This window comes from Bombyx mandarina, chromosome 22 (assembly GCF_030267445.1).
Source record: "Bombyx mandarina strain Sakado chromosome 22, ASM3026744v2".
NCBI classification, from domain to species: domain Eukaryota; kingdom Metazoa; phylum Arthropoda; class Insecta; order Lepidoptera; family Bombycidae; genus Bombyx; species Bombyx mandarina.
In genome coordinates, this window is record NC_143228.1 from 4,655,001 (window position 1) to 4,675,658 (window position 20,658).

Genomic DNA, 20,658 nt, shown 5'->3' on the forward strand with positions numbered 1-20,658 from the left:
AGCTAGGCTTCAGATGGAAAAAAAGAACAGAAAATAATCGGAAGCTGGTAAATGAAAAAAGTAACATTCGATTACTACGAATCGAATATCTTCAAAAAATAATTAATTATAGACAAAAAAGAAGACCGAATCGACCGAGTTGTAAACTACGCCGATGAGCCCTATGTCGACTCATCACGATGATAGCGACTCGGGTGATGAAAACAGTGATGATGATGATGGTCAAGATTATGATAACGAAAAAAAAATTACAAATACCAGCTTCGCTTCAACTGAACCAAGACCTGGCAACAGCTCTAGTTTTGACTTAATAGAAGGAATATCTATTTTACCCCAAGATTAAATTATTACAATTATTAACCTATATGTTTTGTTGATGTTCTAATAAATATATAAATAAATACATATGTTGATTTTAATAATTTAATAGCATTATGACGCAGAGTAAGTAATGTTTTTGCACGTGAGTGTACCATGCGCAAACTTACCCCCACTACGTCGACAAATGCTCAAGAAGTTTGCCGGTTATTATATCATTACTTTGTTAGGACGCAGTACAAGCCATACTTCAGAAATTTTAAGATTTTTATTTATTATACATCTTTTTACATTTCCAAAAATAATAGCTATTTTTACATTAATTGTAGTGCTATTTTAAAAGCGGGTAATTACAGTAGTAGCTAAAAGCATTACTTGTTAATAACAAATACAAAATACGAGTCGCTAAAATAAATCTTAAGGTTAATGTTATCAATCCATTTACAAGTTACATTATATTATTAATAAGATTTTTTTTTGTGTTCAGAATAAGAAAACACATTCGACTAAAAGGTGACAAGATATGATTTGCTGATCATACGCAAAACTGAAATATATAATAAATAATAACTGGGAACAAATCACGAATAGCCGTCGGGCCCCAAATTAGGATTCCCTCTGCCTGTGTTATGGGTACCAGAGTACATAGTACATAGATACTTATATACGTTTAAATATATGCATCACTACATAGTATAAAACAAAGTCGCTTTCTCTGTCCCTATGTACGCTTAAATCTTTAAAACTACGCAACGGATTTTTATGCGGTTTTTTTAATAAATAGAGCGATTGAAGAGGAAGGTTTATATGTATAATAACATCCATTAAATAGTGGAGAAATCAATAATAAATTACAGTTTCCGAAACGAAGCGAGGGCGGGTCGCTAGTTTATAGATAATAAACACTCGAACAACGAGCAAACAAACTTGTTCATCACACGAATGTTTGTCCGGTGTGGGAATCGAACCCACGACCCTCGGCGCAACAGTTAGAGGCCGCCAACTACTGCACTGAACCGAGCCAGTCAAAATATACGCAATGCGTATATGTAGTTACAATATAAATTTTGTAGTATTTTGCAGGCAGCGGCTTAGCTCTGCCCCTGGCATTGCTGAAGTCCATGGGCGACGGTAACCACTCACCATCAGGTGGGCCGTGCGCTCGTCTGCCTACAATGGCAATAAAAAAAAAGAGTATAGTGGTAAGTTTTCTAACTGTAAATTTGTTTAATAAGTGCATTTAATTATTTTCATTTGACGATCTCTGAAGTTTCGAATAGGCGTTTTCTTGATTACAGACTGCAAACCTGGTCACCGTCCTCGCCGAACCGACGAGTAAACTAACCCATAGACAAAGCCCACTGAGTTTCTAGCCGGATCTCCTCAGTGGGTCGCGATTCCGATCCGTCGGTAGATTCAGCGAAGCACTGCTCTTGCTAGGGACGATGATGTTAGCAAAGTCTCCCGGGCTGAGCTCCGTGAGCTCGCATACACGTTCGATTAAAATCAAAGACTAATTACACAATCGCATAAACATTTGCCACTACATCTATTATAATTCTTTGTCTCATTAAAATATAGTTTTTTTTTTCTTTTTCGGACTGTTACAAACGAGTCTAACAACACTGCACAAACAAACTGTATTGTCTATTTTCTCTTCACTGTTATTCGAACGACGTCAATACGTGGGGATAATAAACATATAGTTTCCTTTTTATTGTATGTAAAATGTTTGATGCCATTTTAAAAATAATAATATAAAAGTAACTTAACAAATTAACGTTAAACGTTTAATAAAAATATGTTATCTCGACATTTTTTCGAATCCCTAGTTCATGTATACTAACAATAAAGCGATTTAAAATATTTTACTTCCACCATGGCCCTAATAACACACACGCTAGCTTAAAAACCGATTAAAAAAAATGCAATAAAAAGTATCGATAAGTTATAATCGATTATCGTTCCACGTATAACATCGCTACATCCCTAGTAGGTAGGGGCGGCGCTACGGTGTTTGTTTGGCGAGGTGTTGTTTGAAAAGCAACAGCTAATAACGGTGTCTGCTGGGATACATGTTCGGGTTCTGGTTGGACTGCTGCACCGGGTAGCCCTGGGTTATGCTGCCGGGTTTTGGGCCCTGAAATCATCGAAAATAATTATCGATTAGGTACGCACTTTTCTATACTTACAAACTGTTATTATTATTATTATCGACTTCTTTTCTCGGCTCTCTTAATCATTGTTATTTTATATCTACCGTATCTACTGGCAGTGAAAAAATTACTTACAGCTTTTTTTTGTAAATTAAATTCTCATTTGGCAAAGCTGTTTTGATCCATAATTTATATAGTTTTGATATATATATAGTAAGTTTTGATGTATATGTCGCGTCCGGACATGACAAACGAAATGAAAGCGCGCCATCTAGTGTGTGTGAGCTGCAACTACTCGTGAAACGTCGGCTCAGTTCGGGTGGTGTGCATATAGTTTGATCGAAACACATTCGTTGCCTGACTCATAGACAATACATATAAATTAGTTATACATAATATAATATACATATTATAACTAATTTATATGTGTTGTCTATGAGTCAAGCACTCAACAACAATACGGGCGTCGACCACTAGATGGCTTCGCTTCGATTAGTTTCCCATTGCTCCTATAGATGGCAGTAACATATTACCTATCCTCTATTTTATTTTTAATTAAGTATTTTGTAAATTTTCAGAAACCAAAAACTTGATAAAATTTAATCAAATTGTCTATAACAAACAGAGACTTGTTTTTAATTTCTATTTTTTATTTTTTATTTCTTTGTTAAGTTATGCAATAATTAAATTAATTTTTATTTTTTTTCGGGCTGGGGGCTGAACCTCCTACGAGGTCCCCGCGCCTAGGGGGCGCGCGGGGTATTTGGGATTTGACGATCTGCAAGGTGTTGGGAGCAGACCGCGGGCCCAAGGAATTTTAAGGCCCTACCGCACTAAGCGACTCCCCGTGCAATAACCAATGCCCTAACTTTAACAACATATAAGTTTAGAGGCATCCGCTACAAGATGTCGCTAGTTTCCATACAAAAAAGTATTTATCATAGAGTATCGCAGTTTCAGGACCCTGGCCTGATTTAAGAAGAGTCAAGACGTCTCGGAAATGTCATCGCTTCGCGCTGCGCAAATTCTTTGCACGACTACCCACCGTGCGCCCATAATGTAAAAAAAAATGAAGATATCGGTCCATTCTGCGACATATAAAAGCTATATTGATCGACTCACGTTTATCAGCATTGTACACACCTGCATATTGTTATGCTGCTGGGGGTGGATGGACAGGTGCCTGCTGACCGGCGGCTGGTAGGCGACGCCGCTGCTCACGGACGGGTGGGCGTCGCTCAGCCCGATTAGAACTTGAGGTTGCTGAACAGGAAATTTTCAAGACTTCAAATACACAACAGTAAAGTTAGCTGAATCGTGCTTTTATTATTTGGCGGCAGGAACAAACAAACAACACCCCCGCAACTGGTGTAGGGAGTCCAACACTCATATAAATATTAGCCTATCCATTAAGTACATGTATTTTCTACATGGATACCAAGTTTCAAGTCAGTCGGACGCATGGTTCAGTAGTTATAACGGAACATCCGTAAAAACCACTGTAAATTTATATATTAGTATAGAAGACACCAGCTAACCCGGTAAACGTTTTTCATATAAATTATTTATAGGAAAGATAAATAACCGAGACACCGACGGCAGCGCCATCTGCCGGACCGATTTGTGAATCTAAGTCATCTAGGGCGCCTCACAAACGTATACAAAAAAAAATCATTCAGATCGGTCCAGCCGTTTAGAAGTTACACACGTACAGTAGAATTATATATATAAACTAGCTGACCCGGCAAACGTTGTGTTGCCTTAAATAAGATTTCTAGAGAAATTCTACTGTAGAAAAAAAAACCTCATTTAACCACATAATAACTCATTATAACAAAAAAAAATATCCAAAAAATAAAAATCAAAAATAAATGTTTGGGGTGAACAACCCTTATCACTTAGGGGTATGAAAAATAGATAGTAGCCGATTCTCAGACCTACTGAACATACTATTGATACACAAATAAAACCAAAAAAACATGGCTGAAAAATGTATAGTATTGTATAGCTCTCAAATATATTAAGTGTATAATCTATGATGTATAGTGAGTAAGACAGGAGACCGGCTTCGTCCTCATCCCTTTTACGTGATATTTGCTGGATGAGTGGTGACACCTGGCGGGGATAGCTGATCGATTGATAGTTGATCAGTAGGCGACCGGCGAAGGCGGGAGATCAAATTGAATTTTAAAAAAATCATACTTAAAGGAACTTGAAATTATAAACTGAATAAGAATCGTACTACAATTATATTTGATTGGCATCTTGCAACCTTATTGCGGATCTGTGCATAGAATAAAAAAAATATAAATCGGGATGGAAAAATAGGGGTTGATTGTATAAGAGTGAAAATTGATAGTAATATGATTTTTTTCATATTACTTCAACTTTCAAGTCATGACAAAATAAAAATAAAAACTTGCCAAAAAAATTCAAGTCAAAAATTATAAATTAACAAATAAAAAATAGGGGTTGATCATAGAGGGATGAAAAATTTAGAGTAACATCAGATTTTTTATTTTAATTCATGACAAAATAAAAATAAAAATGAAAATCTTGCAAAAAAAATTAAAGTTTATAATTAACAAATAAAAAATAGGGGTTGATCGTAGAGGGGCGAAAATTTCAGAGTAATATGAATCTTTTTATTCTAAGTCATGACAAAATGAAAACAAAATTCTTGCAAAAAATTTTAAAGTTTTTAATTAGCAAATAAAAAATAAGGGTTGATCGTAGAGGGGTGAAAATTTAGGGTTGTATGTATTTTTGTATGCTGTATCATAAAAAAATAAAAACAATTTTTTTGTCTAAAAAATAAAAAATTAAATTTAGGGGTGGACCACCCTTAACATTTGATGGGGATGAAAAATACCTAGTCAGGTCATAAATTCTGTCACATGTTTAATGTAAAATAATTGAAACAAGTTTATTCATTATGTAACCATTCATATACCAAAATGAACTGAACAAACATAGATTCTTATGACACTAAAGTTTATTCAAAATGACCTCCGTGATTTTGAATACAGGCCTTCAATCTGCGCGGCCAGTCGTCTATCACAGCACGAACGAGGTCCATGTCAATATCGGCGGCTGCCTTAATCAAGGATGTCTTGAGTGACTCCAAATTGGGATGAGGTTTTGAGCACGCCTTTTCCTCCAAGTGTTGCCATATCTTGTAATCTAACGGATTCAAATCTGGACTGGAGGAGGGCCAGTCTTCGTGCCGGATGAAGATTTCACGCGCCGCCAGCCAGTCTTGTGTGCTCTTCGCTCTATGAGCTGGCGCCGAATCTTGTTGGAATACCCAGTGCCTGTTATTGAACATGGTGTGAGAAACAGGTTCCACAAGGTTCGTCAGGACTGTATTTTGATACACAACTGCATTCGTTTTTAAACCTTTCTCACAAAAATGTACCTCTGTTAAGCCCCAATAAGAAACTCCCAACCATACCATGAGCGAGGATGGAAAATGACCTCGTTGGACACGCGGAATACGGTTGCTCGCTTCTTCACTACTGTGTGCGTACACCTTATCATTTTGTTTGTTGTAGCTCTCTTCTACGGTAAAATTTTTTTCATCCGAAAAAAGAATTTCCCGATATTTTTTTCCCGCGTACCGCTTCAACAAAGCACGGCATCTCTTCAGTCTCAGGTCCATTAGACGAGCATTCAAACGATGTCCTGTTTTTCTTCGATATGCCCGAAGCCCTAAGTCTTCATTTAACACCCTTTTCACCGTGGTTCTGCTTAACCCCATCTGAAGGGCCAACAGTTTCTGCTTACGTTTGGGATTTCTTTGAATTCGCGCTTTCACAGCTTTTATCACTGCTGGAATCCTAACAGACCGAGGGCGACCACTTCTTGACCTGTCATCTACACTAGAGTCTTCATTGTATCGTTTGATGGTACGATAAACGAATCTTTTGGTTATATTCAAATTTTTCAGTATGTTAAAAATTTGAATTGGCGCGTAACCGCAACGATGCAACGCAATAACTGCAACTCGGTCTTCTTTAAGCGTCCACTCCATATTTAAAAATTAGTAAAATTCTAAAAGTATACATTTTTATTTTCATGAACAATTCGAAATTCGAATTCAATAAACTTTTTTCTGGCCAGCATTCTAAAAGAAAAGTTTTTACTGTGTGACAATACTTATGACCTGACTAGGTAGATGTTGTTCGATTCTCAACCCTGACCGATATACACGCTAAGATTCACGAAAATCGGTCGAGCCGTTTCGGAGGAGTTCAATCACGCACCCCGTGACACGAGAATTTTATATATTAGATATACTGGTTAGGTGGTGCGATGACCTGAGGTGAGCCGAAGACCGGCCCCCTGATCACGTAAAAATTTGCGACAGCCACAATTTTGCAGATGTTGTGCAGACGCGTCGCGACCGATCGCAAAACGTCAAATTATTTCGTATCACGTACCGCGATTGTTCGCTTACCGCTTACTGCAGTTTTCTGTCATACAACTAGCGCCAGTCGCAATCGGGTAGCAATAATTGGCACTAAAAAGCCACATTACTTTTTTTTTTTGCTGAACAAACCGGCAAATGAATTTATAAAAGCGCGTTACATATAAACATTTCAAAATGTTTAAGTGGAATTCACGTTTGAAACGCCAAGTGAGAGCTGCTAATTCTGTTCTTTTCGATGAAGCGTTACTAAAAATAAGTGATCTAATAATAATTTTTGCTTTATTTTGAATAATAGCTATAAAAATGTAATTGTGTCGTGTCAAACACTGATAACATTTTTTTTTTGTAATCGTTTGATAATTTGTAAACAGATAGTTGTTTACGTTACGAACCTATTTTAAAAAACAATGGATCAAAATTATAGCCTAATTTATTAATTTCATTATCAATTAAGTAAGTACATAAGCTCACAACCCATCTAGTGTTAAGTGGTATAGACCTCACAACGTGAATGCCGCCCCCAACTTTAGAAACGAGGTCTGAGTTTCAACTGTATACCAAAACGGCTGCCCCATTCTTCAAATTGCAACGCATTACTGCTTCGCGGTAGAAATGGGCGGAATGGTGGTCTTGCGGGTTAATCAAACGTCCTACCACCAACGATTTCTTAAAGAATATTTGCTAATTTGATTTTAAATAAAAGATGAATGAATCCTTAATCATGGAAGTCTTCCATGTATTTATGTCAAATACGTGTTTCATTGGATTTATTGATATCTGCCTGCGGGATTCTAACACTGGTTCAGTCGCATCTTTATTAGAAAGTCGGCCGTCTCTACTACACCGCTTAGGCCACGACGATTTCAAATTAAATAGTAAATTCTAGAATAAATGATTTAGTTTTATGGTTTTATCAATAATAACGTGTACAACAGATCCATCTCACGCCGACATGAGGCCGACAACGCTAGAACAACCAGTCGATGATATTCTAGGCGAGATGCTGCTATTCTTTATCAAGTAATAGATAGTGGATTTGTTTGACTTGGCAAGAGTAGGCTTTGATTTGAATACCAGAAATATAGTGCACTCTTTCACAGCTTGAAGGGAAATAAAAGCTGTGCAGACTATTCAAAATAATGTTCACCCAGGTCATGGGCAATATGACGTGAATAGGAAACTGCATGTCAGACATTAACTTAATGTTCTATATTATTTTTAAACAAATGAATCTAATATTTTAAGACAATAAATAAATATTTATTTTTATAATTAGCCCAGTTTTTCGTCGACGAAGCCATCTTAAGAGAAGCTTCATTGCAAATATCAGGCCGATATTTAGTAAGTTATTTGTATTCAATAACCAGGTACTCTTTGCACTCACTCACTGCAGTAAGAATGTTAATCAATCATTATATTATCTAGACTATAGCGAACAACAAACAAGAGTAGACACATCGTGAGCTGTAGTTGTAGAAAGAGGAGAAAATGGAAACTAAGGCGAACCACTGGCTCATGCAGCTTTCATTTAAGCAGAGGCTGCTCGTACGCAGGCAGAGGCCGCGCATCTTCCAGCTGAGATATATAAAAAAATTCAAGGAATTGACCAACATCGGCAAAAACCTTGTTTAAAATAATAAGTTCAATTTTGTTTTAATTTTAGCTGAGTCCGTAATAGTTTATATTACCATAAAAACGAAATAGCGCTTGTTACAATAGTCAAGCAAATCCAAATATATGTTTTACTTTAGGCTGGTACTACAGTAAAATTTACGACACTAATGAGTATATTTTACGCTAATAAAACTACTCTCAACTTAGCATTTCAAAATAACTATTTAATTTTTTATTGCTAAGATGGGTGGACGAGCTTACAGCCCACCTGGTGTTAAGTGGTTACTGGAGCCCATAGCCATCTACAACGTAAATGCGCCACCCACCTTGAGATAAGTTCTAAGGTCTCAGTATAGTTACAACGGCTGCTCTACCCTTCAAAACGAAACGCATTACTGCTTCACGGTAGAAATAGGCGGAGTGGTGGTCCCTACTCGTGCGGACTCACAAGTGGTCCTACCACCAGTAGAATACCAGTATTTAGCTTCATTGTATATTTTGTATTCACAGTATTTGGCATGTTCTGCTTCTAGTCTATAGGGTTATAGAGCTATCACCTTGCTATCATCCTACTTACCTCGGCCCCAAGTTCAGTTATGTTTCTTTGAAGTTATCGGCAGTCGATATTATATTTCAATTGTGGCTTCAATTTCATGCGGCAAGAAGTTGGACATGTATTACAAACAAACTACGATTTCCTAATTTAAGAATTATTATTCAAATAAAACAAAATTACACAAAAAAAATTATTATCAAACTTATCTAACGGCCGTCTGGTGTAGTGGTAAGTGACATGGTCGCTACATAAGGGGGTCGCGGGTTCGAATCCCGCCAAGGGAAGATATTTGTATGATAAATATAAATGTATTTTCCAGGGTTATGGATGTATATTAAATATATGTATGTGTATAATAAAAATCCTACATTTATTTCCGTTATCTGGTACCTGTAACACAAGTTCTTTACGAACTTATCACAGGACCAGTTAACGTGGCGTGATTGTTAGTAAATATTTATATTATTATTATTATCACAATGAACAAAAATCAGTGGTGGTTGATCCACATTTTGTCTAAATGATGAATTATGTTTTTCATTTTGTAAGTAATATTCATGTAAGTATCCAACAAAATCTAGAAGAATTATGAATTACTAGTCGATTTGTTATTCATTCTATTCTATTATTTAAAACAGCAGTACATACAATAATATATATAACAACACAACTTACAAACGGGGTTAATATAAAGATAAAATGATACAGAACAAATTGAGCATGACAGATTAAAACATTGTCTTAATAAAACAACCTCACAATTTTGCTTTCAAATAGTTATGAATCCATCCTTTACTATAAACACAAAAATGTTAAGGAAATATGTATATTTCCACTAAGCACACTTAAAAAATTATAGGCAGAAATAATTAGGCTATTCTTGCCCTCTCAGTTCACATAATTAAGAACAGCAGTTTTAAAAATATCTACATAAAATTACTAGAATACAGAGGTTGGACTAAATTTAATGTATGTTCTCCACAATCCAATTGAACCACCCTTGAATGTTGACATGGTGCTAAGTGCTGTGTTTCCTCTTCTCTCCCAAAAAATACAATGTTATGAATTTGATAAGAAACATCAATTTCAGCATCTTCGTCAGAGAGTTGGGGCACTGGAAACCCATGTGTGTTTGCCATGTTATGCAATACAAGCTAACAATTATGGTATTGGCCATCATATGATGATCATAATGCAGTACTCTATGTACCAACAAGCATCTCCAACTGGCTTTCAATACTCACAATGGTCAACAGTGTTCCTGGTATGACAATAAACATTACTATAGTACTATATATTAACGGCCTTCCCAGTTTTAAATATACTTTTAGATTGAGTATTAATTTGTAGTCAGGTTACTGAGACAGAGCTCATGATGTTTTACTTGCCTAAAAACCAAACTTTTTCACTATTATGGTGCAGGTCCTGCATAGGCATATTCAGTTGTGTTAAGCCAGACAAATGTATCATGAAATGTTGCATCAATACTTAAAATGTTAAGATCACTATCACAGATCTGAAAAATGTAATTCTTTAGATAAGTACTATCAAATGTTTGTTATTGTGAATGATAGGCTTCAACAAAATACTTACTATTTGCACATTCTTGAAATGATAATGCTTGCGGTTCTAAAACCTTTCTTCATATACAGAAGATTTGATAAGTGCAAATGAGTGCCATCTATACACCCCGAAACCCCAGGAAAGCCAAATTTATTGTAAAACCTATAATGAAAAGAAATTTATTTACTATTATATTATGTTTTCAATCACAAAATTATTATTGTTCAAATATCTATGTACTATAAAAATAAGACAAAATTTGAATTAAAAAAAAATTATGTAGGAAAGATTAATGGTGGCCTGAAGGCCTTTCCAGTTTCACCAGGACTTGACATTTCTTAGAACTCTGTTTAAAATATAGCTATATATAGCAAAATATAGCTATAGTTATAAAGCTTCAAGAATATAACTGATCTATATGATTGACTCGTGGAAATTGTAAAATCAGTGGAACTCTTGTGCTCTATACTATAAGATAATTATTTAACTTACCCATTTATAATAACTTGTGACCCATTGTACTGTTTGCAGAAACTTTAAATGTTTCAATAAAACTGGAAGATTGTTTAATGCCATAGCCATTTCCCTAATGGCATTGGATTTACTTGAAGTTTAACTCAAAATGCAAAAAGCTCATTCCCACAGGTTTCTGGTATGAATAGATTAAGGCGTCAGGCTTGATCACGAAGATAGCGTCGCAAACGCACTGATTCGTATGTATCCGACCTAATTTCCTTAGACTCCAAAGCCCCATTTATTATTTGAGCTCTGTCCATAGTACATACCTAGAAGAAATATTAATTTGTAAAAAATAAACTTTATAACCTCAACATTAGTAATGTACTTAAATTGCCCAGCGTGGTATTTAATGTTAATACTATGGAAAACACAAACACAAATAAAGATCTAAACCAATTACACTTACCTAAATCAAGTTAATTAATTTAATTTCACAAATTTTACACTTGCAGATAGTTAGCAACAATTCAGCACCAGATACAAAAGGTGTCGCAAATTTGACAAACGAAATTGCTAAATATCTGCTGTTGTGTGGCAGACAAAAGCATCCGTAATACCGACTTTAAGCCAGTTGTTGTTAGTTGTATGGAAAAGAATGCACTAAAGTTTCACAAATCGCTCTGCAGAGGCAGCACTAGTGATGGTTCGCGATCTGCTTTTTTGTTGTAAGTCCGTAATACGAAATGGACCGTTGACAGCAATATTTGCACAATATTTGTCTTCTGCTAATTGTCTGCGAAATACGTGATACAGCTGCCGGTTTTAGTGGTGTGGATTGGGAGAGGCCTATGTCCAGCAGTGAACGACTGTAGACGATGATGATGATGATGATAATGATGATGATGATGATGATGATGATTATATTTATATTAAAGTTTAAAACTGCGAGCGAATCTTGTCGAGCGACGTCAGACAGTACCTACGCGTTCGGGAATTCCGATTGGGCCCGAAGACGTTCCAATGCGACTCGACGTGCCAGTGTCGCAAGCTACATTTACAAAAAAAAAAAATCTACCTAAACTGTTAGGCTTGAGAGGCTATGTCAGCATAACCGAGCGAGCATGCTCATCACAAACACTTTACACGGACTTTTTGGCGGGAACGCGAGAAGTTAAGTTGTGTGATTTGTTTTATTTTGTTTATTTAGTGTTTCTTCAGGTTTAAATGTGTAATAACGGTGGTTTATTAACTGTTTAATATCTGTGAAAGTGCACAAATGTGGGAAAATGAAACAAAGCTGCTGGACGTAACTTCTCGGGATCCTCCCAAAAAGTCAATTGAAAAAATCTCAGTAAATGACCACCATTTTACTGAGATTATATTTCATCCCATATCATCTCATTTCATGTAATTTCATCCCAGTTGATTAATGTTTTTTTTTTTTTTTATTGCCTTTGTAGGCAGACGGGCATACGGCCCACCTGATGGTGAGTGGTTACCGTCGCCCATGGACTTCAGCAATGCCAGGGGCAGAGCCAAGCCGCTGCCTACCGCTTAATACTCTCCACAAGCCTCGTTTGAAGAAGGACATGTCATAGCGCTCGGGAAACACCGTGGAGGGGAGCTCATTCCATAGCCGGATGGTACGTGGCAAAAAAGATCTCTGGAAACGCACTGTGGATGACCGCAGTGGCTCCAGGTAGTATGGATGAACTCTACTCCGGTGGCGGGCGGTGCGATGGTAAAAACGAGATGCTGGTATCATCTCGAACAATTCCTCAGAGCACTCCCCATGGAACATACGGTACAAAATACAGAGGGAACCGAAGTCCCTCCGCAGACCCAGAGGCTCCAAACGATCCGAGAGAATGGGATTATCGACAATCCGAACGGCCCTCCTCTGTATGGAGTCAAATGGAAGAAGCTGGTATTTGGGAGCCCCAGCCCAGAGATGGGAGCAGTACTCCATGCGAGGCCGGACTTGTGCTTTATAAAGCAAAAGTCTTTGTCCAGGCGTGAAGTACCGCTTCGCTCTGTTGAGGACTCCCAGCATTTTGGACGCCAACTTGGCTTTGCCTTCCAAATGACTCCGAAACTGGACATCGCTCGAAATGTCGACCCCAAGTATCCCGATACTCTCGGAAGGTTGCAGGGATACTCCTTGGAATTGCGGCGCCATGACAAAGGGGTCCTTCTTCGCAGTGAACGCGCAAACTTGTGTCTTTATCGGGTTGAATTGAACCAAGTTCAATTCACCCCATTCGGAGACTCGCCCCAGAGAGTTCTCCACTTCAGACACAAGTTTTGATCGTCAAAACGTTTTTTTTTTAATGTCTCAAATTAATCATCTTCATTTCATTTCATTTCACTTAAAATTATCATTTTTCATAAAAATAAGAATATAAATTAAAATAAGACATGTCTTAAAGGTCTTAGTTACCAGGTCATAAAAATTCCTTAAAAAAAACGCTTTTCACGCACCTGGCCGTCCTTCTTCTGGTCCTGATGCTGCCCGTCCCTGTTCTTGAGCATGTCGAGGTACATCTGCGGGGGCTGCGGGGCGGGCGCGTACATGAGGTTGGCGTGGTGCGGCGTGTGCGGAGTGTGGGGCGTGTGCGCGTGGTGCGCGTACAGCAGCGGCGGCGGCCGGTCCGGCACCACGCCCGACGACGGCATGCTGTAGTACCCGCCGGACGACACCGACGACTGACCCACGTTCGACCCGTACTGAGACGTTTCTGTTCGCGTAGAAACGTGTCTTAGATCGCGCTTAATATAGATTTACGTGTACTGTTTTTTTTTTTCGAAATTTTTATATATGAAATAGATCAAGAAAGCCAAAGACTAGGTAGGCTCTGTGGTGTAAATTAGGGGAGGCTTATGTTCATCATAAATATGATTTCTAGTTATTTTACGTGTATTTGGTTTTGGGTGTAGTTGTCTCATTTATCTTAACATAGCTCCAAGCAATTGAATATCAAATGTTTATTTATTTTCTAAATTCTCTTAGGGCCAAAAGTCTTATTAATACTGTTGGAAGGTTTTAAGCTTTTAGCCAAAGGATAGTCAAATTTTAGTGTATAAGAACTGTTGCCTTTTAAGTTTGAACACAAATTATTTTTAGATATATATTTTTTTTTTATTGCCAAGATGTGTGGACGAGCTCGCAGCCCACCTGGTGTTAAGTGGTTACTGGAACCCATAGACATCTACAACGTAAATGCGCCACACACCTTCAGATATAAGTTTTAAGGTCTCAGTGTAGTTACAACGGCTGCCCCACCCTTCAAACCGAAACGCATTACTGCTTCACGGCAGAAATAGGCGGGGCGGTGGTACCCACCCGTGCGGACTCACAAGAGGTCCTACCACCAGTAATTACGCAAATTATAATTTTGCGGGTTTGATTTTTATTACACGACGTTATTCCTTCACCGTGGAAGTCAATCGTGAACATTTGTTGAGTACGTATTTCATTAGAAAAATTGGTACCCGCCTGCGGGATTCGAACACCGATGCATCGCTTCAACACGAATGCACCGGACGTCTTATCCTTTAGGCCACGACGACTTCAAATGTATATATGTATATAAACAGGATGGTACAGTAAAGTAACTACTTTTGTGGGCTTACAGCATGCCCTGATACTGACTTACTGCGAACGCTTCATAAAAAATAATAAACAAATTTCAAAGCAAACTTAAAACACTAATTAAAATGTCCCTTTGCTATCTAAGGAAAACAAAGAATAAAATTCATTATAAGATTTTTATAAGCACCCGTAATGTTACAAAGATTAATTTATACAAACGGTATTATCAGTGGTGCAAAGAAAAATATATTAAAACACTACTGGATTTCACACATACAGTATGTGAGTCGTCTATTATCAAAGGTGGCAATCTGTGCATTTGGACAAAAAATATTTATTGATATGTCAATACAGATTGATTTGAATATAATCGTCTCCTTCAAAGAATACGGTTCAAAACCTGCATTAAATAAAGGTTAACAGTTAACCTGTTATTTGTGTAAGATGTCGTTCCGAAGAGTTTTGTGACTGCCAATGGAATACAAAGTCAATAATTCGTTTTTCTGATTTACCAATCATTGTCCAAAAGTCAGATTGCCGGCTTTGATAATAGTCGACTCATGTTTAGTCAAAAAGTTGCACATCAACAAACCTAAAGGTTAAATTGAAATTATTTGTCATTGAGAAGAAAAAAACATGCTATTAGTGAAATAAGGTGACAAATACAAAAAACATAGCCCAAACATGATCATATTAATGAAATAGTCTAAGAATTGTGTAATATTAGAAGTAATCCACAAACCATACAAAAATTTTAGCAGTGCATTAAACTTATTGCTTATATACAATAAGTTTAAACTTAAAATGACAAACAAATAATGCTGATATCCGTTAGGCAAATTGTATCTTTAAGATCAATATCACAAACGAGAATCAACGCATATTCTATTGAAAATATCATTTCCATATTATGATCTTTATCGAATATAGTTTTAGTTTTAAAGTGCAATACTTTGCAATAACCATTAAGGGCCGACTTAACCTAATAGGTGTATGGCTCTAATAGACAAAATAAATAAATAAATAAAAACATTTAGGCAGATAATATGTAAAATGTGTTTAGGCATATTAAGTTGTGAGATGAAGTAACAAGCTAAATGACGTGACTGAACACAAACTCACTGTTCCAGAGCACGGCGCGTGTCATCGGACGACCCATGCGACCATCCTCTACTTCTGCAAAAAGTGTTCAAAAAGTTTATCTCCTTTAAAAAATATTCATCCCTACCTACTAGTCTTTCGAGATTACATTTTGAAGACATTATAGTTTTTATATTTTTAAACTAACCAACAATTTGTTTACCGATTTCAGTAACGGTATAACTTTGTTGTAAATAGTACATATCCGGTATCTATATTAAATGTACAGCGTGAAGGGATTTCTAAAACTAAAAATGACACAAATTTTAAAGGATGATTTAAAACGTAATTTTACTTAAGGTACTGGTCCTAATCTAGCACTGGATTAAGTTTGAGATAAAAATAAAAGCCTATGATATTTAAAAAAATACACAAGTTGTGGAAAGAAAACTTACTATGGTCAGAGTAAACGGGTTGATGTTTCATGGGAGGCTGGTGTAATCTGTGTGCGTACAATGCATACGTAGGTGAAGGACTCCGTGGTCGTTTCACACCAGATTGCATAGGTCGGACCATCTGTTGTCCGTGTTGCTGAAATAGGATAGTTTAAGATTTAATTGAATTTTATTTATCAAATATCGATCGTATTTCCGCTCACGCTAATTTCGATCTACCGTCAATTGTTCATTTTACAATTACGTTAATTTATAAATATTTGTGGGTTTCATTTTTAGACCATAGTGTTTTCCCCTCACTGAGAACCAGGGTTGCATCCAATGATAGGAAAATAATAGGAATGTACTAAATTTGAACCTTGATAATCTTGGATGTAATCAGAATTTGGCTATAAATACTTATTGCAAGGGTTTGGTTTTGGATCCCAAAAACTTCTCACTCTTGTAATTTCATATGCGTAATTTCCATATAGTTCATGATTATACAAACCTTATTTAGTATATGTGTGTTATGTGGTGGAGGCCTACCCTGATTGGGAGGAGGCTCACCCTGTCCTGGCTGTGGAGGCATCGAGAACATCGGCATTGGCATGTTACCCATTTGCTGCATTTTCATTGGTTGCATTTCACTGAAACATCAAATAAATGTATATCAGACTATTGTAAAACTATTTGATTTCAGTCTAAATAACAAATCAATATTAGTTCAATAGCAAGTTTACACATAACTACACAACTACTTTTAGGTTAGGAATATTGTGTTCTTTTTTTTATAATAAATAAAACTACACAACTCACTTGGTCTCTTTCTGTCTCCTTCTAACGTCTTCATTGAGGACTTTTTTAAGCCGCATGAACAATTGTTGTTTCTCCTTCTCAAGCTGTTTCAATTTTTGTTCTAACTGGTCAATCTGCTCTTTCGTTTCCTCTGTGTAATATTTTTATAATAGTATATTTTTATATAGTACTAGCTGACCCGGCAGACTTTGTAGTGCCTCAATCGATAAATAAAAGACCTAAACTTTTGTATAAAATAAACATAAAACAAACAAAAGGAATCCGTCCGACGGGGGACACATCAAAGGAAAAACAAAATTGTTATTTTTATTTAATTCCAAGCATTTTCATATTAATTTACCTTTTAAACCTTCTCTGGACTTCCACAAATAATTCAAGACCAAAATTACCCAAATCAATTCAGCCATTCTTGTGTTTTAGCGAGACTAACGAACAGCAATTCATTTTTACATATCTATATAGAATATAGATAGATTAATAGTTTCCTCTGCACAGTATTTTTTTGTTTTTTCTAATAAATTTTATTTTTTTTAATTTTTCCATTATACAGTTAGGCTCAAAACCTATCTATTATTATGTTGTTACTGTAGAATGTAAATCACAAAGTAAATACCACCATTCGCTTAGAGACATGGGGCAAAGTTTTAATTGTATTGTACCATTCACAAATTTGATAGCATAATTTCTTTGCAGTAATAATTAAGGCAATGGTAGTACACCGCAGATAACTCCCTATGAAAGAGTAAAAATCAATATTGATTTAGTTCTCCAATAGTGAATACCATTAAAAAATTTAATGTAAAGAATCTATTTATTAGAATATTTGGTATCCGTTATAAAATTTTATTTTATCTAGTTAAAGAGTATTTTTATTAAATATTATGATGAATGACGGAATTTTTTTATTTATTAGAATGAAACAATTCTAAGAGTGCATTCAGCTTTATGTATATAAAGCTATATTAAATTCTTGTATGCATGATCACAATCTAATATTTACTAACCAAGAGTCATAACATCTTGTCTCTCTCTGGCTTCTTTCTCCTTTCTCAATCTTTCTTCCTCTACTTCTGCCTCGTACTCTAAAATGAAATTTAGTTACAGAAACTACAGAAACCAAATATCAACAATTTGGAATAACAGATTATTAAAGAAGTTTTTGTATTTAAGCCAGGTTCACTCACAATACAAGATGTATCAAGATGGTGAACTGGGCTTAGTACTATTGGAGTTGATTGTTTATTACAATCATACTATAATAATCATAATCATACTAGTTTGTAAAATGAATACAAAAGTTTTTTTTTTTCTAATGTGATTTTAATCCTCATGTCACTTTCTTGAGATGTTCTCATAATCACTATCATCTCCAAAAATCATGTAGTTTATATTTTTAATATTGAAAAGAAAATTTAGATCAAAATTAAAAATGTTTATACTTAGTTATATAAACTTGGGATAAAATATATAAAATAAATTATTTTTTGATTACTTGACTTATGTTACAAACTAGCTCTTTTACTTGCGTTTTTTATTTATTTGTATCTTTTTTTAGCTTGGAATGTGTATTGAGTCTTATAAATAAATAACTAAAAAATAAAAATAATATACATAAGGATCAAAATCGATAACCCAATAGTTGTTGTACAATATCAACAGACGTGACAAATCGTGATTTATTAATTCCATTAAATATCGAATTAACCTTTTAATTTTATTATTTCATTATACAAACTTCTGTTACATTTCGCTTATGTATTAAATTTTAAGTATTATTAGAGTGTATTTAAGCCTATAACATTTTGGTGTACCTTCTTTTTTTCTCTGTCTTTCTCGGAGTATGTACCGTTTGAGAGCATTCCACATTTTATCATTTTGATCAGGTCCTTCAGAGGTTGCGTTATTGGTGGCATTCTGCTCTTCAGTTGTGATGGAAGGCATCTTACACAAGTAACCTTCGTCGATTAAAGCTGAAGGCGAATTTCTGTGATAAATATACGCGATTCCAGCGACTCGTAATAATAATTCCAGCAAGTATTGACGAGTTCATTAACCAAAGGTTGAGTCCAAGTATTACAAGCAATTAAATAACAACTAAATGTGTTCCTACAATTTGCTTCCAGATGAAATTTATAAATAAAATATGTTTGCCCTGTCATTTGCATTCCACAGAGTACTAAATAACTAAATATAAAAAATTCAATTATCTATGATATCTATGCCACGAAGCAGAGATGTCGAGAAATTTTCGATTTTATATTAATTAGCTTTTTTGTTATAATCTATTGTTAATAATCGATTTTCTAAATATTAAAAAAAGATATTTAATAAATAGATTAAATCATTTTCTTTTTTTAGGTATTGTTTAAATTTAAAGAAATATTTTCTTTGTACTAAGTTGTGAGACTACTAAGTTGTCATTTTGTTCTTTTGTATTATTCCTTTTTTTGAATTTCAATGAAATGTTAATACTTAAAAATTAGTAGCAATAGCAAAGGAACTTTTTGGAAAAGTTAGAAAAATCAATTATTATTTTCTTATCAATATACAAATAGATTTATCTTAAGCAAAGAAAAATCGATTATTCGCAATTGATTTTTTTCCCCTCTAAGTTACATCTCTACCACGGAGGGTTTTATGTATTTTGGCGGGAACGCGATCAGTGAAGTTGTGTGTTTTATTTTTTCTATTTAGTGTTTCTTCAGGTTTAAATGCACAATAACGTTATTCATTATTTAGTATCTGTGTAAGTGCACAAATGTGGGAAAATAAAACAAAGCCGCTGGACGTAATTTGTCGGGATCCTACAAAAAGTCCACTGAAAAAGTCTCAGTAAATGATACTTTAAAAATGCTAAGCTACTTAAGCTCTTTTTTTGGGCACTGCAGGGCAGGTAATAAAAATATTGATGTGCCTTTGGAAAACATACAGCATTGTATTATGAAGAAGCAGTGTGTACTTAGCTTAGATTCCTTGTCTATGTCCAACCATAGACAGTCAATTTAGTTCCATCTTTAGCCGCTAGGTGCTGCCAGCAAGTATAAAGGGAGCGCAGCCATCTTTGATCTTCATAGCGTTGTGTACTTTCGTACTGTGAAGTCGCAAGTCCACAAATATTTATTCGACTTCTTATTAATTGCAAAAAATATTTACTTTGTGTTTCTATGAGTGTTATTTTGCAATCATTAAGAGTATTATTTACCAATCCTATCATCGGACGCCATGAATCACGCGTCATCTGTTGGAGGTGATGTTGAGTCAAGCTCCATAATTTCCGAGAGGGAAGATGTCCAGGCGAGACGCGATGGAGACGCCTCGCGTTCGAACAGCTCGTCAAGCGAAAAAGAACAAAAGGAGTCTCTGCGTAAGAAACGACGGGATTCAAAGGTAACGGTCGATCTTCGAATCGGCTCGTTATCCCACCAGGTCAGTGACGTAAATCTAATAATGCATCAACTGTGTGTAACAATTGAATATAACGAAAATTGTTGTAAACAAATTGATCTCGTCAATACGGAAATTTTGACAAAAACACAACAGATTTAAACTAATAATCTTTGTAACATAATTACTGAAAACTTTGACAAATCGTCTCCGTCGTACAAGTTACCCGTAAAAAGCGTTTTAAATTGTAT

The 20,658-nt window shown here is 35.6% G+C and overlaps 1 protein-coding gene and 1 long non-coding RNA gene across 4 annotated transcripts; both read right to left on the reverse strand.

Moving 5' to 3' along the window:
* Nucleotides 1–567: 567 nt before the first annotated feature.
* LOC114239829 (uncharacterized) lies at nt 568–19,198 on the reverse strand. Of its 2 annotated transcripts, none has more exons than XM_028170249.2 (10): nt 19,134–19,198; nt 18,835–18,993; nt 18,028–18,105; nt 17,024–17,153; nt 16,716–16,854; nt 16,226–16,361; nt 15,813–15,860; nt 13,580–13,836; nt 3,618–3,737; nt 568–2,458 (listed from the first exon to the last, which is right to left on the reverse strand). In XM_028170249.2, the coding sequence occupies exons 1-10, from the start codon at nt 19,186–19,188 to the stop codon at nt 2,369–2,371; spliced, it is 1,212 nt and encodes a 403-aa protein (XP_028026050.2). In that variant the 5' UTR covers nt 19,189–19,198; the 3' UTR covers nt 568–2,368. The 2 variants fall into 2 exon arrangements, with proteins under 2 accessions (XP_028026050.2, XP_028026042.2); XM_028170241.2 differs by having other exon boundaries at nt 15,813–15,866.
* On the reverse strand, nt 9,215–13,527 carry LOC149500297 (uncharacterized). 2 transcript variants are annotated; one of them, XR_016325014.1, is made up of 4 exons: nt 11,565–13,527; nt 11,132–11,424; nt 10,670–10,801; nt 9,215–10,592 (listed from the first exon to the last, which is right to left on the reverse strand). It is a non-coding gene; the product is annotated as an uncharacterized LOC149500297 (long non-coding RNA). The 2 variants fall into 2 exon arrangements; XR_016325013.1 differs by having other exon boundaries at nt 11,132–13,517.
* Nucleotides 19,199–20,658: the final 1,460 nt, after the last annotated feature.